Raw genomic sequence first — 12,572 nt, forward strand, 5'->3', positions numbered from 1 at the left:
TTGTTGTAGAGATGTGTCTGCTGCTAGAACTCTGTGTGTCATTGACCTGGTCTCTAATCTGAGCTGCTGGTAACCTGCGATTTCTGAGGCTGGTGACTCAGATTAATTTATCCTTTGCTGCAAAGGTAACTCTTGGTCTTCCTTTCCTGGGGCTTTCCTCACGTGAGCCAGTTTCTTTGTAGCGCTTTATGGTTTTTGCAACTGCATCGGGGGACACTTTCAAAGTTTTCCAAATTTTTCGGACTGGCTGACCTTCATTTCTTAAAGTAGTGATGGCCACTCGTTTATCTTTACTTAGCTGCTTTTTTCTAGCCATTTTACAAATTCTAACAGTCTATTCAGTACGATTATCAGCTGTGTATCCACCGGACTTCTGCACAACACAACTGATGGTCCCAACCCAATTTATAAGGCAAAAAATCCCACTTATTAAACCTGACAGGGCAGTTGTTTCACACTTTTTTGTTAAGTATATAACTCCACATGTGTTAATTCATAGTTTTGATACAATTTTATAGTCATGAAAATACAGAAAACTCTTTGAATGAGAAGGTGCGTCCAAACTTTTGGTCTGTACTGTATAAACCATATATATTAGTGTATAAGCCAAGTTTTTCAGCACAAAAAATGTGCTGAAAAAAAAGACCTCACCTTGGAAGAGAACCTGTGGGGAGCATCGGGCAGCTCCAGAAAATGAGTATAGTTGCTTTTTTTATACATCCAGGGGCTGCTGGGCATTTCCTCAAAAGGGGGCGGCTGGCTGGAGGGCATTTCATAAGTGGGGAGGCTGACTGCAGGGCATTTCATAAGTAGGGGGGCTTGCTGCAGGGCATTTCATCAATGGGGGGCTGGCAGCAGGGAATTTTATTATTGGGGGCTCTGCTACAGGGCATTTTATTACTGGGGAGGCTGCTGGGAATTTCATTATTCGGGAGGCTCTGACCAATGCATTTTCCAGCCTAGGCTTATACTTGAGTCAATATGTCAGTTATTTGTGGCAGAATTAGGGCTCTTGTGTGACACCCCTTTCCCTTTGGCTGAGGTACTGACAGTGGGACCAGGGGCTGCCAGTATGCTCACTGAAAAGGGGGAAAGGAAAGGTCTTGTAGGGAAATGTTTGTGACGCCGGGATATTCGCTGACTTGGTAATGGCTTCGCCCAAAGAAACAACTTGCACACTTAGACTTGAACTTGAACTGTAGGGATATCGGCCACCTTGGTGAGCTATCCTCCTCAATATGTTCCTCAATGTGCTCCTTAGCTGCACTACACTTTGCTCCTCAGGGGCACAACCTCTGCTTGCTGTGCTTCCACTTCTCTTAGCTCCTCTGGGCCTCAGGTTCTCCTGCCTGTCACCTCTAGGTCATCCTGCAACAACTTCTGAACACTAACCACTAATGACTGACTACTTCTGACTACTAACTGACGACTACCTCTTAACTCCTCCCTTTTTCTTCCCATAATCCTTTGCTGTTCTCTCACCTTGGTAGGCCAACCTCCTTCTTTATTAAACATATAACAATTAAAGGTATATATACAGTACATTGCCATTGTTGTAGGACCTGACATTTTACACAGAGTGGAGGGTGCTACATTTGGCTTATACTTGAGTATATACAGTATACAGTATGTTCTCTAAAATGTAAATACAGTGTACTTGTGGTTATTGAGAAAGGTAGTGCACTGTCTGTCTATTGACGTGGCTGAGCAGTAGGTACAGCACAGACTTTTGGAACACAGTGGTGCTCATTGTAGGATTCTTAATCCAATAGGTACAGTAGATAAGTTGTAAGATGTCACACACCCATGAAGCACAACATATGAATGCAATGGATATTATTTCATGGACAAATGCTTTTTCACATTCAGCCTTCACCATACAGTCTTTTAGAGCACCATCACAGTGAGGAGCAGATCAACATATCTGTGTGTTGTCAGGATGAGGGAATGGTGGTGCTGAGGCGGTCATTGTTATAGGTGATTTTGTTTTATGATTGACTGTCTCTAGGTGATGTATAGCTGTTCTTTTGCAGACATTGATTGTCATGATGATGGTAGTTGCCACAGAATGCAATACTGTACACGTTCTACTTTTCACCTGTAAGATAGATGAACAGTCCATTTAAAGGCCAGGGATCATACAAGAGGGTCACATGACTCTTTTTTTTAGTGAGAGGCTTCTTTTCCTATATAATTGACAGAAGAATTCAATTTTCAAGATGTATATTGTAACTTCATACTATTTCCTATTCATCACAAAAGAGAGTGAAAATGGAGTGTGAGTCTATAACTGACCATCACTTTTACTAACATTTACTATCAGTACTAACATTTAGTAAAAAGGTTTTGGATGAAGGGGTTAGACTTATTTATGAATAAAAAATATAATTTGATGTAAATAATGTTGAAAACCTCTCAGATTGCTGTTACATATACAATCGTTTTTCCCATGGAATAAAGTATGTGAGAAAGGTTGATACTAAAAGGACAAGTAATCATCTTAATGTGCATATTTTGGCCCTTCAGGCTATTAGTTATCCTTCAAAAACAGATCACTCTAATATAAGTTCAGGTTAACATTTAGTCTGACAAAATTAATATTTACAAAGTTTTAATTCTGATTGTAATGGTGCCAGTCCATGCCCACAACCATGTTGCCTGCCTTAGTCCCCTTTCAGTAGCTGTTCCTGCTGCTCGTCAGGCTCCTCAGCATGTTCTGGCCCTTCCACACCATCCTGATCCTGGCCATCAGTTCTTTGTACTAAGGCATGGCTATGCATCAGTTCCTTATATTTAAAGGACCAGTGTGCAAAGAGCTAACCTGTGCCCCACAGACCATTGCATGCCTTTGGTGACAAAAGGCACCCCTCCACCGTATGGGAGGTTGTGCTTTTATTAATCCTAGCAAAAGGTGTTGATCTTCCACCTCCATTTCTGCTCCATCTCGCATATTTTCTTCAGTTGAGGAGCGAGGCTGCAACTGACCTTAGACTCGTTCTCTGGACTATGTCTGTCCATTATATTCGGCATCTCATTTGGATTCTGCTGTATCGCCGCCTTACCTGAAATTTGTACGGTTTCAACTACGCCTAGCCCCTAGGGCTTTACACCAATGTCCACTAGTCAACCACAAGACGTAAAACCCTTGCAGCGAAATACAGATCCCTGTAAAGGAGTGAAAGGGTTAAAAACTGAGGGGTTTATGGGTAAGGATAACCCTTATTGGTGGTCCGAGTCAAACCATATGGATGGCATAGTTGGTGCAATGGTGCCAAAATCCAACAGCGTGCGACACAATGCCCTTCTAAATCCCTGTCCCGGCGGCGCGCTCCCCGAAAAGTCGGAAAACCAGATGGAAATCCGGCCGTGGGACCCTTAGTAAATAAGCCCCACTGTCTGTAATGCATGTATTACTTATTTCTCTCAGCAAAATGCAAATACAATTATATAATTTATACAATGTGATTTTCAGGATGACATTTTTGACATTCTCTCAATGTTAAATTAACCTACCCTTAAAATTGTTCATGTTTTATTTCCTTCACAGTATATAAACTGCATATTTATTTTACAGTTGTGGCTCTGGTTTTTTTGGAAAGGTCAACTCTGACATTTCAGGAAGACAAACACTGTAAGAAGTCTGTAGTAAGTGACCTCAATTTCTACTGAATTATGCAAAGTGATTTAATGTAGGAAACCTGCTGCGATGGATATGAGCTCTCAGACCTGCGTGTGAAGCTCAGTAGGTTGGTAAGTACAGAAGTTTTGTGGGCTAAGAATTAAAATTATTGGTAACCTATTCTTTGGACAATTCTCTGTAGTAGTTTGAAAACAGAAATAAAAAAGTGAGTCCTACTGCCTAGAATTGGCAGGCACTTCAATGAGTAAATTGAAACAGATACAGAAACAAGTTATACAGTATCAGTGTCCACAAAACTATATAATTTGCGCTCTGCATGCCACCACATTGGATTTGAAATGAAACCTCTACAACAGAATTCAAGTGCAGATTGTAACGTTTAATTTGAAGGGTTGAACAAAAATATCTGATAGAAAATGTAGGAATTGTACACATTTCTTTTCAAACACTCCACATTTTAGGAGCTCAAAAGTAATTGGACAAATAAACATAACCCAAACAAAATATTTTTATTTTCAATATTTTGTTGCGAATTCTTTGGAGGCAATCACTGCCTTAAGTCTGGAACCCATGGACATAACCAAACGCTGGGTTTCCTCCTTCTTAATGCTTTGCCAGGCCTTTACAGCCGCAGCCTTCAGGTCTTGCTTGTTTGTGGGTCTTTCCATCTTAAGTCTGGATTTGAGCAAGTGAAATGCATGCTCAATTGGGTTAAGATCTGGTGATTGACTTGGCCATTGCAGAATGTTCCACTTTTTTGCACTCATGAACTCCTGTGTAGCTTTGGCTGTATGCTTGGGGTCATTGTCCATCTGTACTATGAAGCGCCATCCGATCAACTTTGCAACATTTGGCTGAATCTGGGCTGAAAGTATATCCCGGTACACTTCAGAATTCATCCGGCTACTCTTGTTGGCTGTTATGTCATCAATAAACACAAGTGACCCAGTGCCATTGAAAGCCATGCATGCCCATGCCATCACGTTGCCTCCACCATGTTTTACAGAGGATGTGGTGTGCCTTGGATCATTTCCCGTTCCCTTTCTTCTCCAAACTTTTTTCTTCCCATCATTCTGGTACAGGTTGATCTTTGTCTCATCTGTCCATAGAATACTTTTCCAGAACTGAGCTGGCTTCTTGAGGTGTTTTTCGGCAAATTTAACTCTGGCCTGTCTATTTTTGGAATTGATGAATGGTTGGCATCTAGATGTGAACCCTTTGTATTTACTTTCATGGAGTCTTCTCTTTACTGTTGACTTAGAGACAGATACACCTACTTCACTGAGAGTGTTCTGGACTTCAGTTTATGTTGTGAACGGGTTCTTCTTCACCAAAGAAAGTATGCGGCGATCATCCACCACTGTTGTCATCCGAGGGAGACGCCTTCAGAGTTAATTGCAGCCCTTAGAGTCCATTGTCCAATTACTTTTGGTCCCTTGAAAAAGAGGAGGCTATGCATTACAGAGCTATGATTCCTAAACCCTTTCTCCGATTTGGATGTGGAAACTCTCATATTGCAGCTGGGAGTGTGCACTTTCAGCCCATATTATATATATAATTGTATTTCTGAACATGTTTTTGTAAACAGCTAAAACTTGTGTCACTGTCCAAATATCTCTGGCCCTAACTGTACATCCATTAAAAGTTCTGCAACAAGTGATATGTAAAGTGAAGCCTCCTGTCTTTTACCTCCATGGAGGGTCATGTGATCAGAACTGTCCATGAGGAATTGCCCTGCTTTGACCTTAATCATATATTCATGAATACTGTCATATTCCTGGCAGGGCGAATGCTCATGGACTGACAGTATTCACATGACCCTCCATTTGCGGCCTTTTTATGGACAGGAATGTCTGGTTGTTGAGGTAAATGACAGCAGGCTTAAACTTACATATCAAAAAAGCAGAGCAGAACAATTTATAGATGTATATTCTCAAAATGCCTAATTTCCCCTACACATAGATTACGAAAAATATGAGGTAAAGTGGCCAACCCCTTTAAGAAGTGACCATATCCTGACACACACACACATCAATAAATAAAAGCGCACAACCTGAACCAAAGAAAATGGGCAAAAAATATTCAAAGATAAGACAGCTGAAAGTTGAATACATTTATTAATATAGAAAATGTTTTGTACACAAGAGAGTCTGCAGGTGAACCATAACATGCACAGCTTTTGTTAGCATGTGTTACTTGTCCGGAGGTCATTGATCAAGGACTAAGGCACAATTCTCATGCTCTCTTGTGTCAATTATAAAGCACAGCAGAGTCCCAATATGAAGAATATGCTACCGTTAAGGACGTAGACAGGTGACCTTGACAAGCAGACACATCTTTTGCTATATAAATTGACACAACACAGAATTATGTCACAGTGATTTGCCCCTTGATAAAAGACCATCACAGCTACTGCTAAGCTATTGAAGTCTCTTTATCACCGGATACTGCCAAGTTGTGCTTTGAAAATTAATTTTATAGTATATTTGAGCTCCTTCGGGTCCCATTGAGACACCAAAATATGTTGTAAAATCCCAAGAACTGATACGGAATATAAGTGAAGGAAGGAACAGGAGTGTATATGCACAGCTGCCAGACTTGTGCTTTATTCCTATACTGTCTGAGAAGAGGAATGGCAAATGTAACATACTGGCACAAGTTAAAGAAGTCTGCAGTAAATACAATAGTTCACTATGTCATTTCACAGCAAAATCTATGCATTTCAGTAGATGCCTTGAAAACACCATGCACTCCATTGGCTATATTTCTTCTTACACAGTACTACATAACCTTTGCTTTATTTCTTTGTAACATCTACAAGCATAAATGCATCTAATCTTTCTGTATATTTACAAATTGAACAAAATATCTACATATAAAAGCTCACTTAAAATTAAACTTGATGCAAGTTATGAAAATGCAATATATTGGCAAATGAAACTGAGCATTGCTTCAACCATAGGCTGTTATATAATTTCATATGAAGCTAAACCACAGTATTGGAATAGTAGTCAAGATAAATATGTTGTGTCCATCCATTCTAAGAGGAGCGTTCTTTTTCGCAGGATTTCATTCTGGTTTTTGTTCCTTAGCTCTAATAGGATCTGAAGTAGATATTTGTGTACAAGTCCTTGTGCCGATATTCACTGAGACACCCAGTGAGAAGCGGAGGGGCTCATTTCTAGGCGATATATGGATTCAGTGCATGCTGTGCTTTCATTTCTCTATGTCATCCGGGATTGTGCTAGCACTCCTTGCGGTTCATTGCAATGTGACTTACCAATGGAGCAGCAGCAGCATATAGACAATTTCATTTTACAATAAAGTTTTTTTTCCCTCCAATAGTGCTTTTTTATAATGTCTTTATCATTTACACAATTTACATTTTTGGCAAAAACGATACTGTAGTTCGTCAGTCATCAATCTTTACTGTGCCAACATATCCAGCTGAGCATTGCATCATGGAATGCATATCAAATAAAGGCACTGAAAAATATGCATGGGGGTTCATGAAGCCAGTTGGTCTTCCACTGTCCCATCAGTGACAAATACAAATCCCAGAATGCATTGCAAAGCTAATCACTCTATGGAATCTATACAGCCTGATTTATACATGGTGTACAAATTACAACACTGTACATATAATACTTGATAAGTGGAAATGCTATAAAGTAATGGGAGCAAATAGCATATATTTGGGTCTGAGTAAACATCGGAAAATGCAATTGTCATACTTAAATTATTTAACCGCCGTGTACATATATTTAGTCTTGTCTTGTAGCTAGGGTATACAAGAAAAATTCACCAACTTCACCAGCAATGTCCACATAGACATTGAAGTTCTACACACTGTTACACTACAATAATACTGACAAAATAAACAGACTCTATACCCAGGTGTCTGACCAAGGACTGCATAACAAAGGACCAAACCATGGTCTACACACACTGGTTGGTAAGTGAAATGTGGGTTGTTTCATGCAAAACGGGTTTATAAAAGAGACAGGACCTCAGGATAACTTCATTTTGCTACATTGTAGATTCTGTGCAATGTTTCTGCACCTTGTAGGAAAACAATACACCCAGAACAGAAAGATGAACATGTTGTACCATAACACCAACATCCAGTACCACGTACAAGAGCTTGCATTTAGAAAGTACTGTTCAACGTATGAATATCCTACGTCATGTGGACCATTGAATGAAGCTGAGTGCAGTGAATGGAACGTGGCAGCTTGCAAAAGAGAATATGACCACTGAATGATGACTACACAAAGGAATTCATGGCGTTGACAGGAGATGGGGCCTCTGAGCTTTCGTTGCCTTCTACAGGTTCTTTTTCTTTTTTGCCACTATATTGTCCAATGAAGGAGCCATCTTCATTAAACTGCCCATTTACTCCTTCTCCATAATCCACTAAACTGTCATCACTGTCTTCTTTTTTCACAGTTCTGTCTGATGGGGTACGGCTTCCTTTTTTAAGTGGTTTGTGGTCTTCTGCATCACTGTGGGAGAAATAGGAGTTTAGGAATGTAGAACATTTCAAGATCATATTTGTCACACAGTTATTACAATATCAGGCCTGCATGGTTGCACTGGACAGAGAGCTCATAAATGGTGTAATCTATTTTCAAAACTGACTGTTGTTCTTTCTAGTGGCACCTTTTAATATTCTGTGCCATGTACTGAGAACCTAAGAAAAATACATATGTGGTGGGCAAAAAACACACCAGCATCACTTTCTGATGGACATTGTTTTTACGGGTGTTTTTTGGATTTTCACTTTTTAAAATAATTTTTTTTTTACAATTATTTCAGTCCCTATCTCAGGTACTTGAACCCTAGGGGTCTGATAGCTTATTTAATATACTGCAAAATAACTGTATATTGAGAACATACTACTACTCTGGCAGATTGTAATGGAGTGACATGATCGCTGCGGCTAGTAGCAGGTCCCGGCTGTATAATACAGCAGTCCTGATACACAACTTCATGAACGTTTGACTCTGGTCGTAATGGGGTAAAGAAACCATGTAATGAAGAAATAAGCTGTATCTATAATGAGCAATGTAATGCTTAATGCATACGACTATCTCAGTAAGACTTTGCAGTGATAAGTTAATGTTCTTAAGCACATCCATGCAATTAATACAAGGGCAAGTATTTGTGCCAGGACAAATTCCTTACCTGTATTCACCAAATGTTCCATCATCCTCTTTCATGGGCTGTATTTCAGGATCGGCATGGGCATCCTCCTTTTCTTTAACTATTTATATGAAAAAATGGAATTAACAAAATCATTGGATGAATCACAGGTTGCATGTATACTTGGGCCTGCTCCAGTACCAGGTGTGCCCAGGCAAGTAACGGGACCCAGAGCAGACAGAGGGGCCCACACAGCCAAATCTCAGTCCACAGCAGCCTGGCAGCACTTGGTGAGGAGAGTAGTATATATTGAATCCATGGGGGAGTGTATATAATTAAACTATGAGGGGGTTGTATATAAAAAAAAACCACGACAGGGCTGTTTGGGAATTATAAACTAGGAATATTTTAGTAAGTTTTTGAATTTTTAATGCCACCAAATGACTTCACTGCAAATGGGCCAATTGAGGCTCTGTTGCCTAGGGGCCTACTGAAACCTGGAGCTGGCCCTGATGCATACAACACATAACACAGAGCACATTGGAGGGAAAAAATTATCTTATCAAATCATATACAACAGTAGTATGTTCTCGTCATTCTATTTATATGAATTTTTTTTTCTATTTTTTCTTATTATATTCATGCATATATTATGGCCTAAAAATCATTTCCCTTACTAGGTTTTTATAAAAATCTTAGTTTGGTTTCTCTGTAGAGGCTTCTCCTCTCACTCATTATAGGCTTTAGATGCCCCAGAAGAAGCACAGAGGCGAAACCCTGGGTCGGGCAAGGATTGGCGTCCTCGTGGAGTTATTTGTGATATGCGCATTTTTTATCTACATATGTGAGTAGAACTGGAAATAAAAGTTTTAAAAGTTTGAAACTGTCTACACTATGTCTGGATATGTCTCTTATATACAGTGAGTGGAGGAGACTAGGACAGGAGTGAAAAGATTGACGGTTTCTGGTCTGAATGGTGACTTATCCCTGAAAGTGATCCCTTGTGTTTGGTGCACAAATAAGGAGGAAACCTACATGGATCGTCTTTTTCTTTTTTGAGCTCCGGTCACAAAAGAGTTTCTTCTACTGGATTATTGAATAGTGGATGTTTGCTAGTTCCATCTAGGACCGTTAAGGACAGCTCATAAGAGGGAAGGTGCAGCACCACGCAATTTTTTGTTGCTCATTACAGGCTTGCTTGTTCTATTTGCAGAAAAATCATGAGAGAAGCTTACTGATTGAGCTTACTTTATATCTATTATCTTTCTTTTCTTATGCTTAAAGCAAACCTATTGCAAGGAATGTGATTACAATAGAGAATATCATGCTGATATTTAAAATACCTTTGTCAGCATTCTGTATCATTTCAGTACTTTATTCAGTAGTTTATTTCACATTATCTGACTCACTGCCAGTAGCATGTGGTGAGTCCTGTGCAAAGGGCAGCTGCAGCCTGTGCGTGCCTCTGTCAGTCATCTCTCTGTCAAACCCATGTGACTCAAACTCATGTGGGAGGGGGATGGTGTGGAGGAGGAGAAATATGCCTGAGGAAATATAGGCACACACAGGCTGCAGCTGCCCCTCTCCTGGGACCCACCATATGCTCCTGGCAGGGAGTCAGGTAATGTAAATCAAACTATTATAAACTACTGAAATGATTCAGAATGCTGATGCATGCATTGTAACAGTCAGCATAGCATCGACAATCCTGGTTCCCTTTCACCCCTTAACGACTTGGCTTTTTCTAGTTTTTTCACTTCCATTTTTCACTCACCACCTTCAAAAATCTATAACTTTTTTATTTTTCCACATAAAGAGCTCTCTGGTGGCTTATTTTCTGCGTAACAAATTACACTTTATAGTGACGGTATTGAATATTCCATGCCGTGTACTGGGAAGCAGGAAAAAAAATTACAAATGCAGTGAAAATGGTAAAAAAAACACATTTGCGATGTTTCCTTGTGGGCTTGGATTTTACAGCTTTCACTGTGCGCCCCAAATGACATGTCTACTTTATTCTTTGGGTCGGTGCGATCGCGTGGATACCAAATTTGTATAGGTTTTATAATATTTTCATACATTTAAAAAAACTAAAACCTCCTGTACAAATTTTTTTTTTTGATTTTGCCATCTTATGGCGCCAATAACTTTTTCATACTTTGGTGTATGGAGCTGTGGGTAATGTAATTTTTTGTGAATTTTGATGGCGGTTTCATTGCTATAATTCTTAGGACTGTGCGACCTTTTGATCACTTTTTATACATTTTTTTCGATTTTTCAAAATGGCAAAAAAATGCCATTTTCGACTTTGGACGCTATTTTCCGTTACGGGGTTAAACGCAGTGAAAAATCGTTATTATATTTTGATAGATCGGACATTTTCGGACGTGGTGATATCTAATGTGTTTATGATTTTTACTGTTTATTTATATTTATATCAGTTCTAGGGAAAGGGGGGGTCATTTGAATTTATTTTTTTTATTATAATTTATTTTTTAACTTTTTTTTTCTTTTTACTTTTACTACTCTAACCCTAGGCTGTCTGATCGATTCTACCATATACTGCCATACTGCAGTATGGCAGTATATGTGGATTTTCCTCTGCATTCATTTTCAATGTGCAATTAGCACATTGTAATGAATGGGTTAAAACGAAGTAGCCTCGGTTATTCGGAACACCCGAGGCTACCATGACGACGGATCGCCACTCCCCGTGACGTCAGCGGGGAGTAACGATCCGCGGCAAGATGGCAGTGCCCATGCCCCGCCGTCTTTTTGAAGCCCGTTAGCAGCATTGCTGGCGGCGATCGAGGTGAGAACACCCACGATCTGTGCTAGTACCGATCGCGGGTGTTACCGGTAAGCCTTTGCTTACGGTGCGCGTCGGAAAGGGGTTAAGTGAGTGTTTATAACCTATGAGGAGAAGCCAAATAAGTTATTTTCACTAAGATATCAGGATAGTTTTCTCACAGATGTTTCTGTTAACATTCCTTTTCTGCCTTCATTTTGTTTAGTCAAAAGTCCTCAAAAAGGAAATTGTGCCATCATTCATGTTTACAGTCCTGAAGTCATAAATCATATAGGAAAATAAATCTTCTCTTACCTGGATATTTTCCACCTTTATTTCTTCGTATAAAACAAACAATGAGCAGAACTAAAATAAGCAGGGCAACGGCACACATCAGGCCAATAAACCATCCCTGTGTAGCTATGTCAACCTGTCGACTGGCCATGGCTAGAAAATTAGAAGGACATATCATTGATAATTAATACAAAAAAAAATGAAAGGCTAGATTTTATTTAAAATAAAAGAGATAAAAAAATTTCCTCCTCGTTTATTGTTTTCCTAAAGAACAATACAAATGCATGACATGCAATAAATCCAACGAAACACTACAACAGAAATAGTTTGTAAAATTTTTGTAAGATTTCTAAACATGCAAGTTCCAAAGCAATAAGGAAAATTGATGAATAAATGGTTTTAAATGGTTTGTCAAATAAACTATATGAAACTTTACCTGGATTTCTGCCAGATTCTTCAGCTGAGTCACAGATGTGACATTTCACATCTTAACATTTGTCTGCTCTTTTGCATCCCTCCTTACATAATCAAGATCCTTACTCCTCCACACCCTTCTACATCCTCCCTCTGGTGAGGCCTCTCCCCTCGGCATGCACAGTGAAGGCGGCTCACTGTGCCTCCATTATCAGTACGCATGAGGGATGGAGTAGGCTCACATGCAAGTGCCAGAATAGTTTGCTATGGAGAGCCAACATCATCAGGAGA

The 12,572-nt window shown here is 39.6% G+C and overlaps 1 protein-coding gene across 21 annotated transcripts in view; it reads right to left on the minus strand.

Annotated features, from left to right (window-relative positions):
• Window positions 1-5,738: 5,738 nt before the first annotated feature.
• Window positions 5,739-12,572, minus strand: part of NRCAM (neuronal cell adhesion molecule) — a 141,349-nt gene continuing 134,515 nt past the window's right edge. For all 21 annotated transcript variants that reach the window (XM_072146901.1, XM_072146892.1, XM_072146900.1 and 18 more), the window contains 3 exons: window positions 11,889-12,020; window positions 8,828-8,906; window positions 5,739-8,145 (listed from right to left, as the gene is read on the minus strand). In XM_072146901.1, coding sequence (XP_072003002.1) covers window positions 7,908-8,145; window positions 8,828-8,906; window positions 11,889-12,020 — 449 coding nt within the window. In that variant the 3' untranslated portion in view covers window positions 5,739-7,907. The remainder of the gene's footprint in view (window positions 8,146-8,827; window positions 8,907-11,888; window positions 12,021-12,572) is intronic.

Source organism: Engystomops pustulosus, chromosome 4 (assembly GCF_040894005.1).
Source record: "Engystomops pustulosus chromosome 4, aEngPut4.maternal, whole genome shotgun sequence".
NCBI classification, from domain to species: Eukaryota; Metazoa; Chordata; class Amphibia; order Anura; family Leptodactylidae; genus Engystomops; species Engystomops pustulosus.